At 40.1% G+C, this 14,788-nt stretch overlaps 1 protein-coding gene across 1 annotated transcript; it reads left to right on the top strand.

Annotated features, from left to right (window-relative positions):
• Nucleotides 1–1,410: 1,410 nt before the first annotated feature.
• Nucleotides 1,411–6,457, top strand: LOC124289960. The gene is made up of 3 exons (XM_046726626.1): nt 1,411–1,707; nt 3,915–4,059; nt 4,987–6,457. The coding sequence occupies exons 1-3, from the start codon at nt 1,480–1,482 to the stop codon at nt 6,441–6,443; spliced, it is 1,830 nt and encodes a 609-aa protein (XP_046582582.1). The 5' UTR covers nt 1,411–1,479; the 3' UTR covers nt 6,444–6,457.
• Nucleotides 6,458–14,788: the final 8,331 nt, after the last annotated feature.

The following is a 14,788-nucleotide window of genomic DNA, read 5'->3' on the forward strand; positions in this document are numbered from 1 at the left end:
TCCAACTTAGGAACGCCCTCTCCCAGAAGTTACATATGTCATATGTCATATTTACAATATAAAAAACATTGACAATGGGGATTTGTGGAATGAATTTACAAGGTCTTTAAAGAGGATGTTTATAATATATACAAGAATAAAACTACAAATCTTTCAGTGAGCTTAATGTACATGTGTACATGTTCAAATAATAATTCATTTTCATATGGTGATAGTGTAACATGACCAAATAACAATAAATCTAGATTAATGGGTATGCGATGTTTAACGACAGTATTTACATTTACAAACAAATCTTTACGCTGCGTTGTATACAAAGAACATTCTAAAAGAAAATGTCATGGATTTTCAAAAGAACAACCACAAGTACAAGAAGCATCTGATCTTAAATTAATTTTGAATAAATCGTAATTAAGCGGACTTGTATTGTACTTTAGTTTTGTGTGAATAATGTTCAACTTCCTTGTACCAGACCAAAAGAAAGGTGGGGCTGCATTTATTTTACTTTGAATTTTCAATTTAAAGCCTGCTACTTTTGTATCGTAAACTTATAATCAGATATTTTATCCTCCTGAAACTAGTTTTAAAAACATTCTGCGATATATTACAGTTATTATACTTATTATTTTTAAGGTATAACAACAATGCAACTTGTTCCAGTCACAACATGGCAGAAATATTGCCGACGTGATTTTAAATGTTAACTCACTCACCCACTCTTAAAAAATGCATGCCTTTTTAAACAAGTACCTTGCCATGTAGCAATGTTTATTGTTATGAAGGTTCGACATGTAATATTTATTGGCGACTATATTGTCATGTAGCGATATTTGCAATGTTACGATATGCAATTGGGAATTCACACACCCTGTCTTGAACTTGAGAGACTTGTGATCTAGATTTGCTGTTTTCACTGTTTTTAGTTGGACACACAATCTGTTAACCTCAATGTTTTCTTAATTATTCGGTATCACAAGAACCGTAGCTTTGCTGTCGTGCATGTACTTCAGTTTTGCACATACTCTTCATGGAATTGACACAAACGTGATATAAAACTTTTATGGCTCGGTTGTTGTTCAGCGATATTCTACCTATATGGAGGCGGTCTATAAATAATCGGCCAGACAATCCAGTGACTAACAGCAGGTGCATCGATCTACGCCATTGGGAAACGATGACATGTGGCAACTAAGTCAGCGAGACTGATCAACAGATCCCGTTAGTCACCTCTTACGACAAGCATAGGTTACTGAAGACCAATTCTAACCCGGACTTTCGCGGGTATCAGGCTTGAGGGGATCACTCTGTTTAGACAGAGACACGTTTCCATACCACTTACATTATCTACTCTTATCTCAAGCATGTTTTGAATATTACCTGACGACTGTCATTTGCTACTTTCCCACGTAGATTACAACCTTGACACAAACATTTAAAAGTAGATTTTCGTGACAAGCAGCATTATATTTCTTATGTGAAATGTTTTTACCGGTCCTGTGCACCTTGTTGCTGTGGGGAGCGGCGTCCTCTGACACAACCGTCACAATCTACAACGAATGGCTCTCCCAGGGTGGACGTATGCATTATGAAGTTGAACGATGGAACAAAGTTAATGGGTTCACCCAGTTGAACCTTATTCCAAATATGAAATCCATCCGAGCAGCTGCCGGGCGCTGGGTGAACAGAGACATAAAGCTGTTTCCAAATGTACGTATTAGATAAAACATCATGCAAGTTAAAATGATTTAGGAAATGTGTGATGCCAATGTACTGGTATTCCTGCAGAATCCATGCTTTGATATGTGCTGGGAATATAGCAGTTGGCGTGTAGGAGCTCATGGATCATTTCTGCTAACAGTTGAAGGGATGGTGTAAATCCAGCTAGGGTCCATGCAGGAAGCAAATGTACTGTAAGTCCTCACGGTCCCTAGTATGGTGATCTACCTTTAGTTGTTGGCAATCTATTGCCTTTTTTTACATTGTCTTGTCATCTATAGTTAAACTGTTTTAGATTTAATTACTAGTTATATATTCATATATATATGATATTCCTGTTATTTTACTGTCCTTCGTTGACAGTTTTTTTATAATTTACCATTACTTACCATGTATAACAATTGATTGTTCTCGTCACGAAATGGCTGAAATTCTGCCGATGTGACGATAAATCTTAACTCACTCACTCACTCTAAACTAGTCATCATCACTAGTTTTAACTGGATTTCTGTGAAATACTAGTAGTTTTACTGTTCTTCGTCAACAGGTTTTAATTTCTAATTTTATTGATATATGATATAATCATTAATTGTTCTCGTCACGATGTGGCTGAAATATTGCAGATGTGACGAGAAATATTAACTCGCTCACTCACTCACTCATGTGTCCTTTATTGCTCACGGGACAGGTTGCTGCTGATATTTCGCCTATCGCTTTGACTGGAACAGATAACAATAATCAATCTGTGTTTTGGCAAAGGTTTGCCTGGTCCAAACCCAGAGGGATTCACCGCGTCCGTGGTGTAATGGTTAGAGCGTCCGCCCGGAGAGCGGAAGGTCGCGGGTTCGATCCCCGACCGCGTCATACCAAAAGACGTTAAAATATGGTACTTGTTGGTCCCTGCCTGGCGCTCGGCATTAATGGGTACAACAATGACTGGTCGGCTCGGAGTCAGTATAATGTGTCTGAGTGGGGTATTCAGGCTTCACTGCGGCATGGTATCTCAGTGGGCTAGCACTATAAACCCAGCTTCAGTCTGGGCTAGTACAAGCAGCCACACATACACATACACACGCATGCACGTCGTCATGTGAGCGAAATATTCTCAAGCACGACGTTAAACCCCATTTCACCTCACCTCACCCAGAGGGATTCAGCTGCAAAGTGGTTTCAAACACAGAATCGCTGAAAAGTCTCCTTGCTTTCACTGATACATTAAAACCTAGGGGAACTGAATCTGAACATGTTGTGAGGTACATTCAAATGTCACACCAGAAATATTTCACCCATATTGTGGCAGTATAACACTGATAACACAAATGATTTCACTGTATACCATCTGCCAGCAAATGACTAGACTATCACAGATTGTAATTAAACCTTATGCTACCTGTGAAAGGACATGGAATATACGAAATACTACATGTATAATGTGCAAAATATTTCACAATGTCACATATCAGGAATCCAGCATAAGGGGAGTGAGTGAGTGAGTTTAGTTTTACGCCGCACTCAGCAATATTCCAGCTATATGGCGGCGGTCTGTAAATAATCGAGTCTGGACCAAACAATCCAGTGATCAACAGCATGAGCTTCGATCTGCGCAATTGGGAACCGATGACATGTGTCAACCACGTCATCGAGCCGGACCACTCGATCCCGTTAGTCGTCTTTTACGACAAGCATAGTCGCCTTTTATGACAAGAATGGGTTGCTGAAGACCTATTCTACCCCGGATCTTTACGGGTTCCAGCATAAGGTACTGTAAGTCCCCATGGTCACCAGTATGGAGGTCTACGGTCAGTTGCTGGTGATCTACAACCAGTTTTTTATTATAATGTTCTAAATAATATATAATTTTACGTTCCATGCTGGTTTGGTGACAGATTTAGTAATTTAACATTGTAAATCATTTAAGTATTGCCTGTTTTAGTCACGATATGGATGAAATATTGCTGATGTGACTATTAACCTCAACTCACTCACTAACTCGTCATATGAGAGAATGATAGACAAGTAATCCGTTTGAAGATATATATATTATATCACACCACTAAAAGTTAGGTGTTGGAACATATTCTTGCAAGTTTCCATACAATGTAGCTGAACTAAAACTTACATACAAGTCATGCATATGAACGGCTATTCTTCAACAGAATGAAACGGCATTTATGTTATTGTCAGTATATTTCTTTCAGTGGCCCCAAAGCCACAGTCACCATGGTTACCCAGACCCTAAATATCTCCAGGACCACACACTCCAGTCAAAGACGTGGTCGTGGTATGAACAACAGCTCAGTAACTATGGAAACAACATCGCCAACATTGTCTGGAACATTGAAGGTTTGAAATGTTATTAAACTCTTTCAGAGATATATAAAAAGAGTGACATCGTTTTCGAAAGATACTTTTGTACAGAGTCGACCTCGAAGGGGTGTCCCATGGACCCTCGTATGGTGACCTACTTTCAGTTGTTGGTGATCTATAGCCTATTTTTATATTGTGTTGTCCCCTATGGTTAAAATGTTTTAGACTCTATTACTAGTTTGACATGTATATCTGTGATATTCTAGTTGTTTTACTGTTTATAATACACATATATTTCATTTCAATATCAAATGTTCTCGTCACGATATGGCTGAAATATTGCCGATGTGACGTTAAATATTAACTCACTCACTCACTCGAAGGGGTGTCCCAGCGTCTGAGGCTAAATTGAATGCTTTAGCCCTTACCGTTTTGTTTCATCGGTTCTACTCAGCTAGGAAATCCATATGTGGACAGAAAACCAACAATTGTAAATGCATTCCCAGCTAACCTGTGAAAGTCCGGGTTAGAATTGATCTTCAGTAACCCATGCTTGTCGTAAGAGGCGACTAACTGGATCGGGTGGTCAGGCTCGCTGACTTGGTTGACACATGTCATCGTATCCCAATCGCGTTGATCGATGTTCATGCTGCTGACCCCTTGATTGTCTGGTCTAGTTTCGATTATTTACATACCGCCGCCATATAGCTACCCACTCCCTAATTTACTCATTCATTATATTATGACGGGCTTATTATGTTTGGCATACATTATCTTGTTTGATGTATGCGCCTTCTTTTCAGGTAAGGGTCAGTGGGAGGGCCAGGTGCTTAAAGCGTCGCTCGTCATACTGAATACCCCGGTTTGATTCCTTAAATGGGTATAATGCGTGAAGCCCATTTCTGTCCGCGATATTGCTGGAATATTGCTAAAAGAGCCTTTACTCACTCATTCATGTTTCAGGTAGGCACTGGCCCGCCTGGATAGATAAGTCTCATCATAAAGGCGGATTCCCAAACAACGTTGACGCTGCAGCTGAGTTTGTGTCGCTGATGGTTCAGAGTGCGAAGGACTACACTGGAGGACGCCTTCCTCACATATTCGAAGTCATCAATGAACCTGACTGGTACGAAGATACTATTGACCCACAAACGAATATAAACTTCCATAGGGCCGTCGCGGACAAACTGAAATCAAGATTTGGAATCAAAGTTGCCGGACCATCCTACACCAGCATGGCCTTACGACAATCAGATGAAAATAACTTCAGCTCCTGGAAGAGAACTGCAAAGTTTCTGGACATGTCTCTCGATCACTTGGACTTTTTCTCTTTCCATTGCTACAACTACCTGCATATATCAGGTGGAAGCCACACCAACTTCGGAATCAACGAAGCTCGTCTGGTTGCTTCTCTTGACATGGTGGAGAATTACTCTCATATCAAGAAAGGAAAGAACGTTCAGCTAGTTAACACTGAATTTGGATTAGGCGTGTCAGGAGTTGCCGCCGGTTTTGAAAATGGACTAATAGACTTTCAGACCATTTACCAATCAAATGGCTTCATGTTTACTTTCCTTAACCTGAGAGAGTTTATCGACCGAGTTACAGTATTTCTCTTTTCGAATGAACAATATCCAGGTCATCCTTCCCTTCGGAATTCCTTATTTACAATGCAAGGACAGCCTCGTGAGAATACAAAATTCTTCACGTTTTGGAAAAACTTTATATATGACCACAGGTTTCTCCGTGTCTCCAGTCAATACAATGGACAGGAGAAAATAGTTGCAGCGCTCGCCCTTGCAAATCCTCACACCAAAGAGATGATGGTTCTACTCCACAACTATGGGAGTAAATTTGAGAATGTTCAACTGGATTTTCCCAACAACTGGCTTAACCCTTCCACGGGTGAAGAAACATGTGTTCTGCTCGACAATGGTAATCCAGCTATTCATCCCAATTACAGTTTCGACAGGTCTAAGCTTCACGGCACCGTCGGACTGCCAGGATCATCAACCTGCTTCTACAAGTTCAAAACCAACTACAACTTTAACGGAATACACACGGATAACGAGAACACATACTATGGCAAGAACATGATCATCCCTATCAGCAACGGACATGCGCAGACAACCATCCATCTACCCAGCTCCGGATACCATTCATCCCATCTTAGAATAGGAATTAGCCGAGACAAGAATGCTAATGCAAAACCCAAGGCAGTTGTGTTCAATGGCCACACGTTGTCTTCAAGCTACATGCTGTTTGATGCTATGAAGGTTAAGGCGAAAACAAAATGGAACGTGTGGGTTTTCATGGTTCCGGCATCACAGGTCCACACATCAAATACAGTGACCATGACCTTTGATGGGAATGGTGGTCACGTCACTTCTGTCGCACTTGTTGCTGGCAAACTTCAATAAAGTTATTGTAATTAGTTCTTTTTTCGTTGTTTTAATACAGAAGTTCATCATTTACTCAGACTAACAAAAATGGATCTGTTAGATGGATGAGGTGAGGTGAGGTGAGGTGAGGTGAAATGGAGGTTTAACGTCGTACTTAAGATTATTTCGCTCATATGACGACGTGCATGCGTTTGTATGTGTGGCTGCGCGCACTAGCCCAGACATTAGCTGGGTTTATAGTGCTAACTCACTGAGATACCCTGCCGCACTGAATATCCCACTCAGACACATTCTACTGACTCCGAGCCGCTTGTTGTACCCATTAATGCTGAGCGCCAGGCAGGCACTAACAAGTACCATATATTAAGTCTCTTGGTATGACGCGGTCTGGGATCGAAGCCGCGACTTTCCGCTCTCGAGGCGGACGCTCTAACCACTACACCACAAAGGAGGTCTCTGTTAGATCAATTCTGGCTTTATGGATGTTATAAACCAATCCAACAGGTTTTGCAGTGCAATCCTATAAATATGCAAAAGAGGTTACCAAGCAGGAACTCCGATTAGTGAGTGAGTGAGTGAGTTAAAATGCATCATCACATCGGCAATATTTCAGCCATATCGTGACGAGGACAGTTTATAATTATATTAATGATCGATAAAGTTAGAAATTAAAACACCCGTTGACGAAGAACAGTAAAACTACTAGTGTATCACAGATATCCATTTAAAACTAGCAATTAAATCTAAAATATTGGAACTATAGATGACAATACAATATATAAACAGGCTATAGATTGCCAGCGACTGAAGGTAGATCACCATACTAGGGACCATGGGGACTTACAGTACATTTGCTTCCTGCATGGACCCTAGCTGGAGTTACACCATCCCCTCAGCAGTTAGCAACGAAGACAAATCTAGCCATACATTTAAAAACACACATATTCTACGATTAAAAATAGCGGAGAGTTTCAATTTACTTTAAATGTTTGTGGACTTACGTATCCTCTCAGGAGGACAATAATTTTACAGTACTTTAACCCCATTTGAGGATACAGTAACTAACAATCAGAGTTATTAATTCAAACTTCCAATCATAAAATAGCTCCGATTAGTGAGCTGTTTATATCGATGAAATGTTCATTTACACGAGATAAAACGGTATGTAACACAGACAATGAAATGATAATAGGAAACATACAGTAGAATGTTGGTTGTTTGATGCCGCAGTCAGCAATATTCCAGCTACATGGAGGCGGTCTGTAATCGTGTCTGGGCCAGACAATCCAGGGATCAACAACATGAGCCTCAATCTACGCAATTGGGACATGATGACATGTGTCAGCGAGTCTGACCACCCGATACCATTAGTCCCCTCTTACCACAAACATAGGTTACTCACTGAAGATCAATTCTAACCTGAATCTTCACGGGTCTATTCACTTAGTTAAAGTGAATGGTATTTTAAAACTATAAAAGTGATGGTGTATGCTAGTATGAAGCTAATACAATAACATTCACTCATATTAAATAAAAGAGTAAATATTTAACGTCACATCGGCAATATCTCAGCCATATCGTGACGAAAACCAGTTATACAATTAATAATTAAAAAAAAATTGGAGAGTAAAACCTGTCGACGATGGACAGTAAAAATACTAGAACATCACATATAGGAACATAAAACTAGCATGTCAATCTAAAAGATTTTGATTAAAGAAGACAATACAATATAAAACACGGGCTATAGATTGCCAACAACTGAAGGTAGATCACCATACTAGGAACCCTGGGGACTTACATAAATTTTGCTACCTGCATGGACCCTAGCTGGATTTACACCATCCCTTCAGCCGCTGGCGATGTAGGAAGATTTAGCCGAAAGTTAAAATAACAAAATACTACGATTAAAAGTATGGTTTTTACGAAATTGACTTTGAAAGTGTTTGGGACTTATGTACCCTCTCAGGAGGACAATAATTATCCGATATTTTAACCCCCTATCAGGATACAGCCACTAACAATCGCAGTCGCTAATTCATACTACCATGTTTAAAATAACATTTAACTATGTACAAAACATATTATTCAAAATATATGCAATAATTCTATTTCCTTTAAATATTCAATTACTAAATGATAATTAATATTATAAAAAAAATCCTTAATTGTTTTAACATAAAAATATTTATCCCTTGTGATGGAAAAATCAATGCATTCAAGCAGGACATGCTTGACCGTGATTCTCTCATCACAAGGGATGCAAAACGGAGGATATTCGCCTTTAAGTAAATATTCATGGGTATACCTACTGTGGCAAGGCGACATCGTCGCATGATGACCTCTTCAAATCTGGACTGACAACCCAAGTGGGTGTAACCAATATAGGGTTTTATTTCATGTAATTGATTTATACCTACCTGGGTGTCCCACTTCTTTTGCATCAGATCACGGATGTAGATTTTAATGCTAGCTTTGTAATCAGAATATGGAATAAGAAGTGGTGTCACAGACTTATTAAGTGCTGCCTTAGCAGCAAGATCGGCCATTGTGCTCCCAGAAATGCCAACATAGCTCGGTAACCAACAAAAGACGATGTCGCATTGACCAGTAGCAAGCTCATTATACAATTCAATAATTTCGATTAAAATTGGATGTTTACAAGAAAGATTCTTATAGCCTTAAGGCATCAAAGAGAATCGGAAAAGATTATGTATTGTTTATGTTTAGTGTGTCTTTGTATATATTTAAGAGCCGTTAAGGTGGCGTTTGCTTCTGCTGTAAAAATAGAGCTGTTATCTGGGATTCTAGAAGATATTGTTCTAGATCCAATGACAGTGGCACATGCCACCGCGCCACCATCCTTGGACCCATCTGTAAATAAGGACCTGCATGTATCATAATTAGGTTTTAATTGATTATATTGTTGTTTATATTGTAATTTATTTGTTTCTGATTTCTTAAACTTTGTTAGAGTTAGGTCAATTTCAGGCATCACTAGTAATATAATAATGATAATAGGCTACTTGTATTGCGCACTACTCCATGCTTGATGCATGCTCGAAGCGCACAGTCAAATAAAAAGAGTTCAGAGCTGTTGAAAGAGATAGGTCTTGAGTTGACGTCTGAAAGACACTAGATTTAGAGATCTTCTGATTGATTCTGGGAGTCTGTTCCACGCGGATGTCGCTGCATATGAGAAGGAACGCTGGCCATATCTCACAGTCTTAACGTTGGGAATGCAACACAGAAGCTTGGACTCAGAGAGTAGGGATCGAGTGGGAGAGTAGATAGGCAGGAGGTCCTGTAGGTAGCCTGGAGCGTCGCCGGACAGACACTGGTGGGCTAAGCAGAGGATCTTGAAAGTAATCCTGTGCTGCACTGGAAGCCAGTGAGGATCCTTCAGGATTGGAGTGATATGACATAAGATTAGTGTACCAATTATCTTAACTTTGAGTGATCATATATTTTCAACACATAGACGTCAACACATGTCATATAAGAGTTACAGAAATTGTACATGAAAACGTCACCCTCCTAATACTGGTCCTGTTTTATCATTTCCTATGCAGCTATAGAGTAGTGTACACGCTTTAACACTGGCAGCAATTATATCTCAATAACGTAGGACAAGAACCATATGAAAACACCGCCTACACAGATGACATGTGCACCTGTTAGAATGCATGGACCCAGGGACAGGTGTCAGGTAATATCATGAAATTGTCTCAGGCTATAAGCCGTCTCATATATAAATGGCAACGAACATATTTTCTTAGTATTTTGTCATTGTACCTGTAAATGTACCTTCTTAGGCTAAACACAGAGTTATGTAGGATATGATTGATTTTCGTTATTGTGATATATGATATTTACATAGATGAATTATTCGTATTTATTATATGAAGCCAGAACAGCCCATGTTTGGTATTTAGGACAGAACTAAGATGTCCCACTATCAACACGTTAGATTACGGCCGTCACTCATGATCTCGAAACCAGAAGATGTGTTCTTGTAGCCTCGAAATAAGTTCTCACTGCTTGCAGTGACCACGATAAAATATAGTGAAATCTTCAACACAATGTGTGTTGAAATCGATTTTTGTTTTGTATTTGTAGGACACAGTGAGTGAGTTGGGTTTTACGCCGCTTTTAGCAATAGTCCAGCAATATCACGGCGGGGGACACCATAAATTGGCTTCACACATTGTGCCCATGTGGGGATTCGAACCCGGGTCGTCAGCGTGACGAGCCAACGCTTTAACCATTAGGCTACCCCACCGCTCCTTGTAGGACACAAAGACTAACAAATCTGCACAAACATTTTAAAATCTTTGGGGATGGGCTGAAATTTAGATAAATCAACTTCATGAAACTGTAACCCTTATTTGGCCAGATCTCATTCCCATGTATTCCAACATGTGCTGGGACCAACACAATGTCGAATGCAATGTACTTCATGTTTAAAGATGTATCCAACTTTAATATCTCATGAACAATGTCATCTCTAGATCCATTTGCACCAGCGTCTATAGCTTTGATTGCTGCCATGGAATCTGTAAAGATAATTGCTTCATGGTCATGTTCATCTACTCATATCTCAATGCTTGCAAAAGGGACAAAAGTTCAGCTGCAAAAACAGAAAGATAATCAGGGAATCTGAACACCTTAGCAATCGGTAAATTGGGTATCCAAAAGCCCCAGCAGTACGATCATGGGATGATTCTTTCGATGCATCAGTGTATATATGTGTGAAATTAGAATAATTTTCAGATAGAAAGTCTTGAGTAATCACTTCTATTATGTTTTGGTCCATTCTCTTATTCATGATTGAACTGAGTTCAGAATTCAATCCAGGCTTCAGCAGAAGCCACGGAGGTGTGACAGGCGGAGCAGAAGGATCAACTGGTTACAGTTGTAAATACCATGTTGATCAGCTTATCTCTCTATATTCAAGCCAAAAGGTAATTTGCCACGAGTCCAGTCACACGTGACATATTCCACACAGTCAGTAACAATCTCAGTGACTGCATGGTGTTTGTTCTTGGTTTTCATTTTCAAGAAATATTTCAAAGATACCTGTTGTCTTCTAAGGTGAAGGGGCATTTCTGAACACTCAACTTGAAGCACTGAAGTTGGAGTTGTACAATAGCCCCAAGTGTATATTCTCAAAGCTTTGGGCTGAATTCAGTCAAGCTTATTAATAAGATATTTAGCCGCCGACATATACACCTGGCAACCCTAGTCAAGTCTGGACAAGATAAGGGCCTTGTACAGGAATAACATAATTGACTTATCAGCACCCCACTTTGTTTTGGAAATACACTTTAATAGATTGATGATCTTGTTACATGTGTTATACAAATGTGTGATGTGATGAGACCATGTTAATCTTTGATCAAAATACACACCAAACAAATTGAACACTGACACCATTTCCAGTTTATGGTGTCCAAGAGTTAGATTGATATCATGAGGGATCTTACGTCTTGTGATCATCATTGCCACTGATTTTGATTTTGAAATCTTAAACCCTCATTTTGAATACCATGTACTGACTTTACTTAAAGGGCCACTGATCCAGAGCAATTACCGTGGACTGGTTGTTGCTTTTGTTATTGTTTTTCTCCAGTGAATACCACGATGATATCCCAGAATTCATGACTGGTTCGTTACCTCTGCTGCGCCGCCCCCATGCGCAATTGATAGTGTAAGTATATGCTGATCAACAAAGATGAAATCTTTTTTACTCGATAATCTTGATTTTGTTGTAAAATTATGTAGACTGTGATGAATAATTTGGTTCTTATCAAAAATATTCACTTTGATAACAATGCTGATTTTGATGTAAATCTGATTTTATAGTAATATTGACTTTATAAAAATGTTAACGTAAATGGATGTAGAGTCTGATTTAAGAAAAGGTTTTACCTTGAATTTGGTGAGAAGCCTGATATAATAGCACTGTGTGAAAGTAAGGGTAACTAAGTACATGGGGAGTCTTGGGGAGAGTAGTGAGCTTGCGTTCACTACTAGTCAATCTGAATGTGATTTTACACTGCACTATTTTGATAACAAATGAAATCATTTTAAGTTTAACCAGTGGTAGAAAATGTTAGGACTGGAGTGTATGTTGTCTTTCTCATAACCTTTCACGTAAAATATGATTCTGCTGAATCCCATAACAAATAGATTCAAACAAAATGCAAATATTAAAATTAAAATAGACCAACGTTATAGCAACAATATCAGGCTATTACCTTGTTCGGGGAATGTATCCATTAATACCCACATAAAGGAATGAGATGCCATTCATCTGCAGCTGACAAAGAATCCTGCTCCATGTCATGTGCCTTTCAACAGTCTAATATGCGAAAAAGTGATCTATCGTTTCAGGTTCTTTACATTGGTGTATCCAATTGGTCACCCAACTAACTGCATGGTGTCCACATTAGTTAACCAATAATGAGCAATCAGTGAAGGTTTGGGCGTTTAATCCTTTGAAGGAAGGACGTTGTTTTCACAAAGAGAGGTTACGACAGGGTGTATTCAGTATAGATTAGTGAATCTAAACTCAAGTACAAAAGAAACGCTACCAACTTTTCAAAATTACCCTGTGAAGAAACCACAAACACTAGAAACATGCAATAAAGTTTATTGAGACGACTGACATAACAAGTTTTTTGATGATTGTCAACAATTATAAATAACGATATGGTACCAATGTTACAGAGGATTCTTTTAACGACACTTCAGCAATTTCATTTTCATTTTTTTACACATAAACTTCTGCTAAAGAAAAGTCTATAGCAATGACTATGGTGAACTCTAGTAGCGAGTATGGCCTCCTCGCGCCTCAAGACATGCATAGACCCTTCTACGCATTGATGACGTCAGTCGTCTGACGTCAGCAGGTGGAATGTTCCGCCATTCTTCTTGGAGGGTGTCAGCGAGTTCTTGACGGTTTGTTGGGGATGTTGACGGCGCCGAACACGACGATCAAGAGCGTCCCACAAGTGCTCGATTGGTGACATGTCAGGGGAGCATGCTGGCCACGGAAGAACATTAACGTTGTTTGCTTGAAGGAAGTTCTGTGTAATTCTTGCCACATGAGGTCTTGCATTGTCATGCTGAAGCAGGATGCCCTGTTGGCGATTGCGCATAAATGGCAGTACTGTGGGGCGAAGAATGTCATCGATATACCGTCTGGCCGTCAGGTTGCCATTGACGATGACCAGTGGCGTCTTTTGTTCTCCACAAATGCCTCCCCACACCATCACACTTCCCATTCCATAGGGAACGACCTCCTGAACGCAACAGGTGGCCTGTCGTTCTCCAGTACGACGATAAACCCGTGCCCTGCCATCGTTTCGGTACAAGAGAAATCTGCTCTCGTCGCTCAAGAGCACTCGCTGCCATTGACGTCGCTGCCATCGTCGTACTCGCCGTACCCACTCCAGTCGTCTCTGTCGATGTGCCTGGGTCAGCCGCTGTCCCCGGAACGGTCTGTAAGCCCTGATGCCAAAAGCTCTAAGCCGCCTGGTCACTGTGTGTCGACTGACACGACGACCTAACGCCAACGCCGCCGATGACGTCACCGTCAGGAAACGGTTGCGCAAGTGCAATGTGCGCAGGTACCGGTCCTCGCGTGGTGTTGTAACCCTGGGTCGGCCAGTTCTGGGTCTATCAGTAGTCTGGCCAGTCTGTCGATATCGTTGGACGAGTCTGGACACTGTTACGCGGTGACATCCAAGGGTTTGAGCGACGTGGTCGTGAGTGGCGCCCATCTCCAACATTCCCAATGCTCTTTCTCGCTGCTGCGCTGGCAATCTCGGCATTCTTCTGGTGTCGTTTTGAGACAATGATGCTGTGCTTGCCTTCTGCATCGATTTTATACCCCAGTCGAACGAAAATTGTATTTTAATGACTAAAAACGTGCATTTCATGTTTTTGTTTGGAAGTGTACAAAGCAAGGATTCTGTTCCAATTTTTGTTTGTAAACACCTAAGATGTGTTCGGGTGATATAGTTCCTGTACCTGGAAACTAAAATTATTTTTTAGTAATTCATATTTTATAATTTTTTTGTTTGTAGCGTTTCTTTTGTACTTAAGTTTACATACATAAACACTACCTTTTGACAAATCCGCTGTGCAGGATAAAAGCAATTAATCAATCAGCGTGTTATCGGTTAATCCTTTGATCGATGTTTGTTTTGAAACTGATAATTCCTCTTGCTGCACTTCCATGTGCATATTACATAAGATGCCACATCAGACCTTTATTTACAATGATGAGTATTTACTCCAGGCACAAGAAATGCCAAGTGGGAATCTTTGTCGGGTAAACTGAGTGGTGTTATCAC

Source organism: Haliotis rubra, unplaced genomic scaffold (assembly GCF_003918875.1).
Source record: "Haliotis rubra isolate DU_JTF1 unplaced genomic scaffold, ASM391887v1 Scf453, whole genome shotgun sequence".
Lineage (NCBI taxonomy): Eukaryota > Metazoa > Mollusca > Gastropoda > Lepetellida > Haliotidae > Haliotis > Haliotis rubra.

Bases quoted from the DNA above. Each gene is read 5' to 3' on its own strand.
- LOC124289960 (XM_046726626.1), top strand. From the start codon at position 1,480: ATGTTTTTACCGGTCCTGTGCACCTTGTTGCTGTGGGGAGCGGCGTCC. The intron at 1,708-3,914 runs GTACGTATTAGA...TATTTCTTTCAG, and splicing joins ACATAAAGCTGTTTCCAAAT to TGGCCCCAAAGCCACAGTCA. The intron at 4,060-4,986 runs GTTTGAAATGTT...TTCATGTTTCAG, and splicing joins CATTGTCTGGAACATTGAAG to GTAGGCACTGGCCCGCCTGG.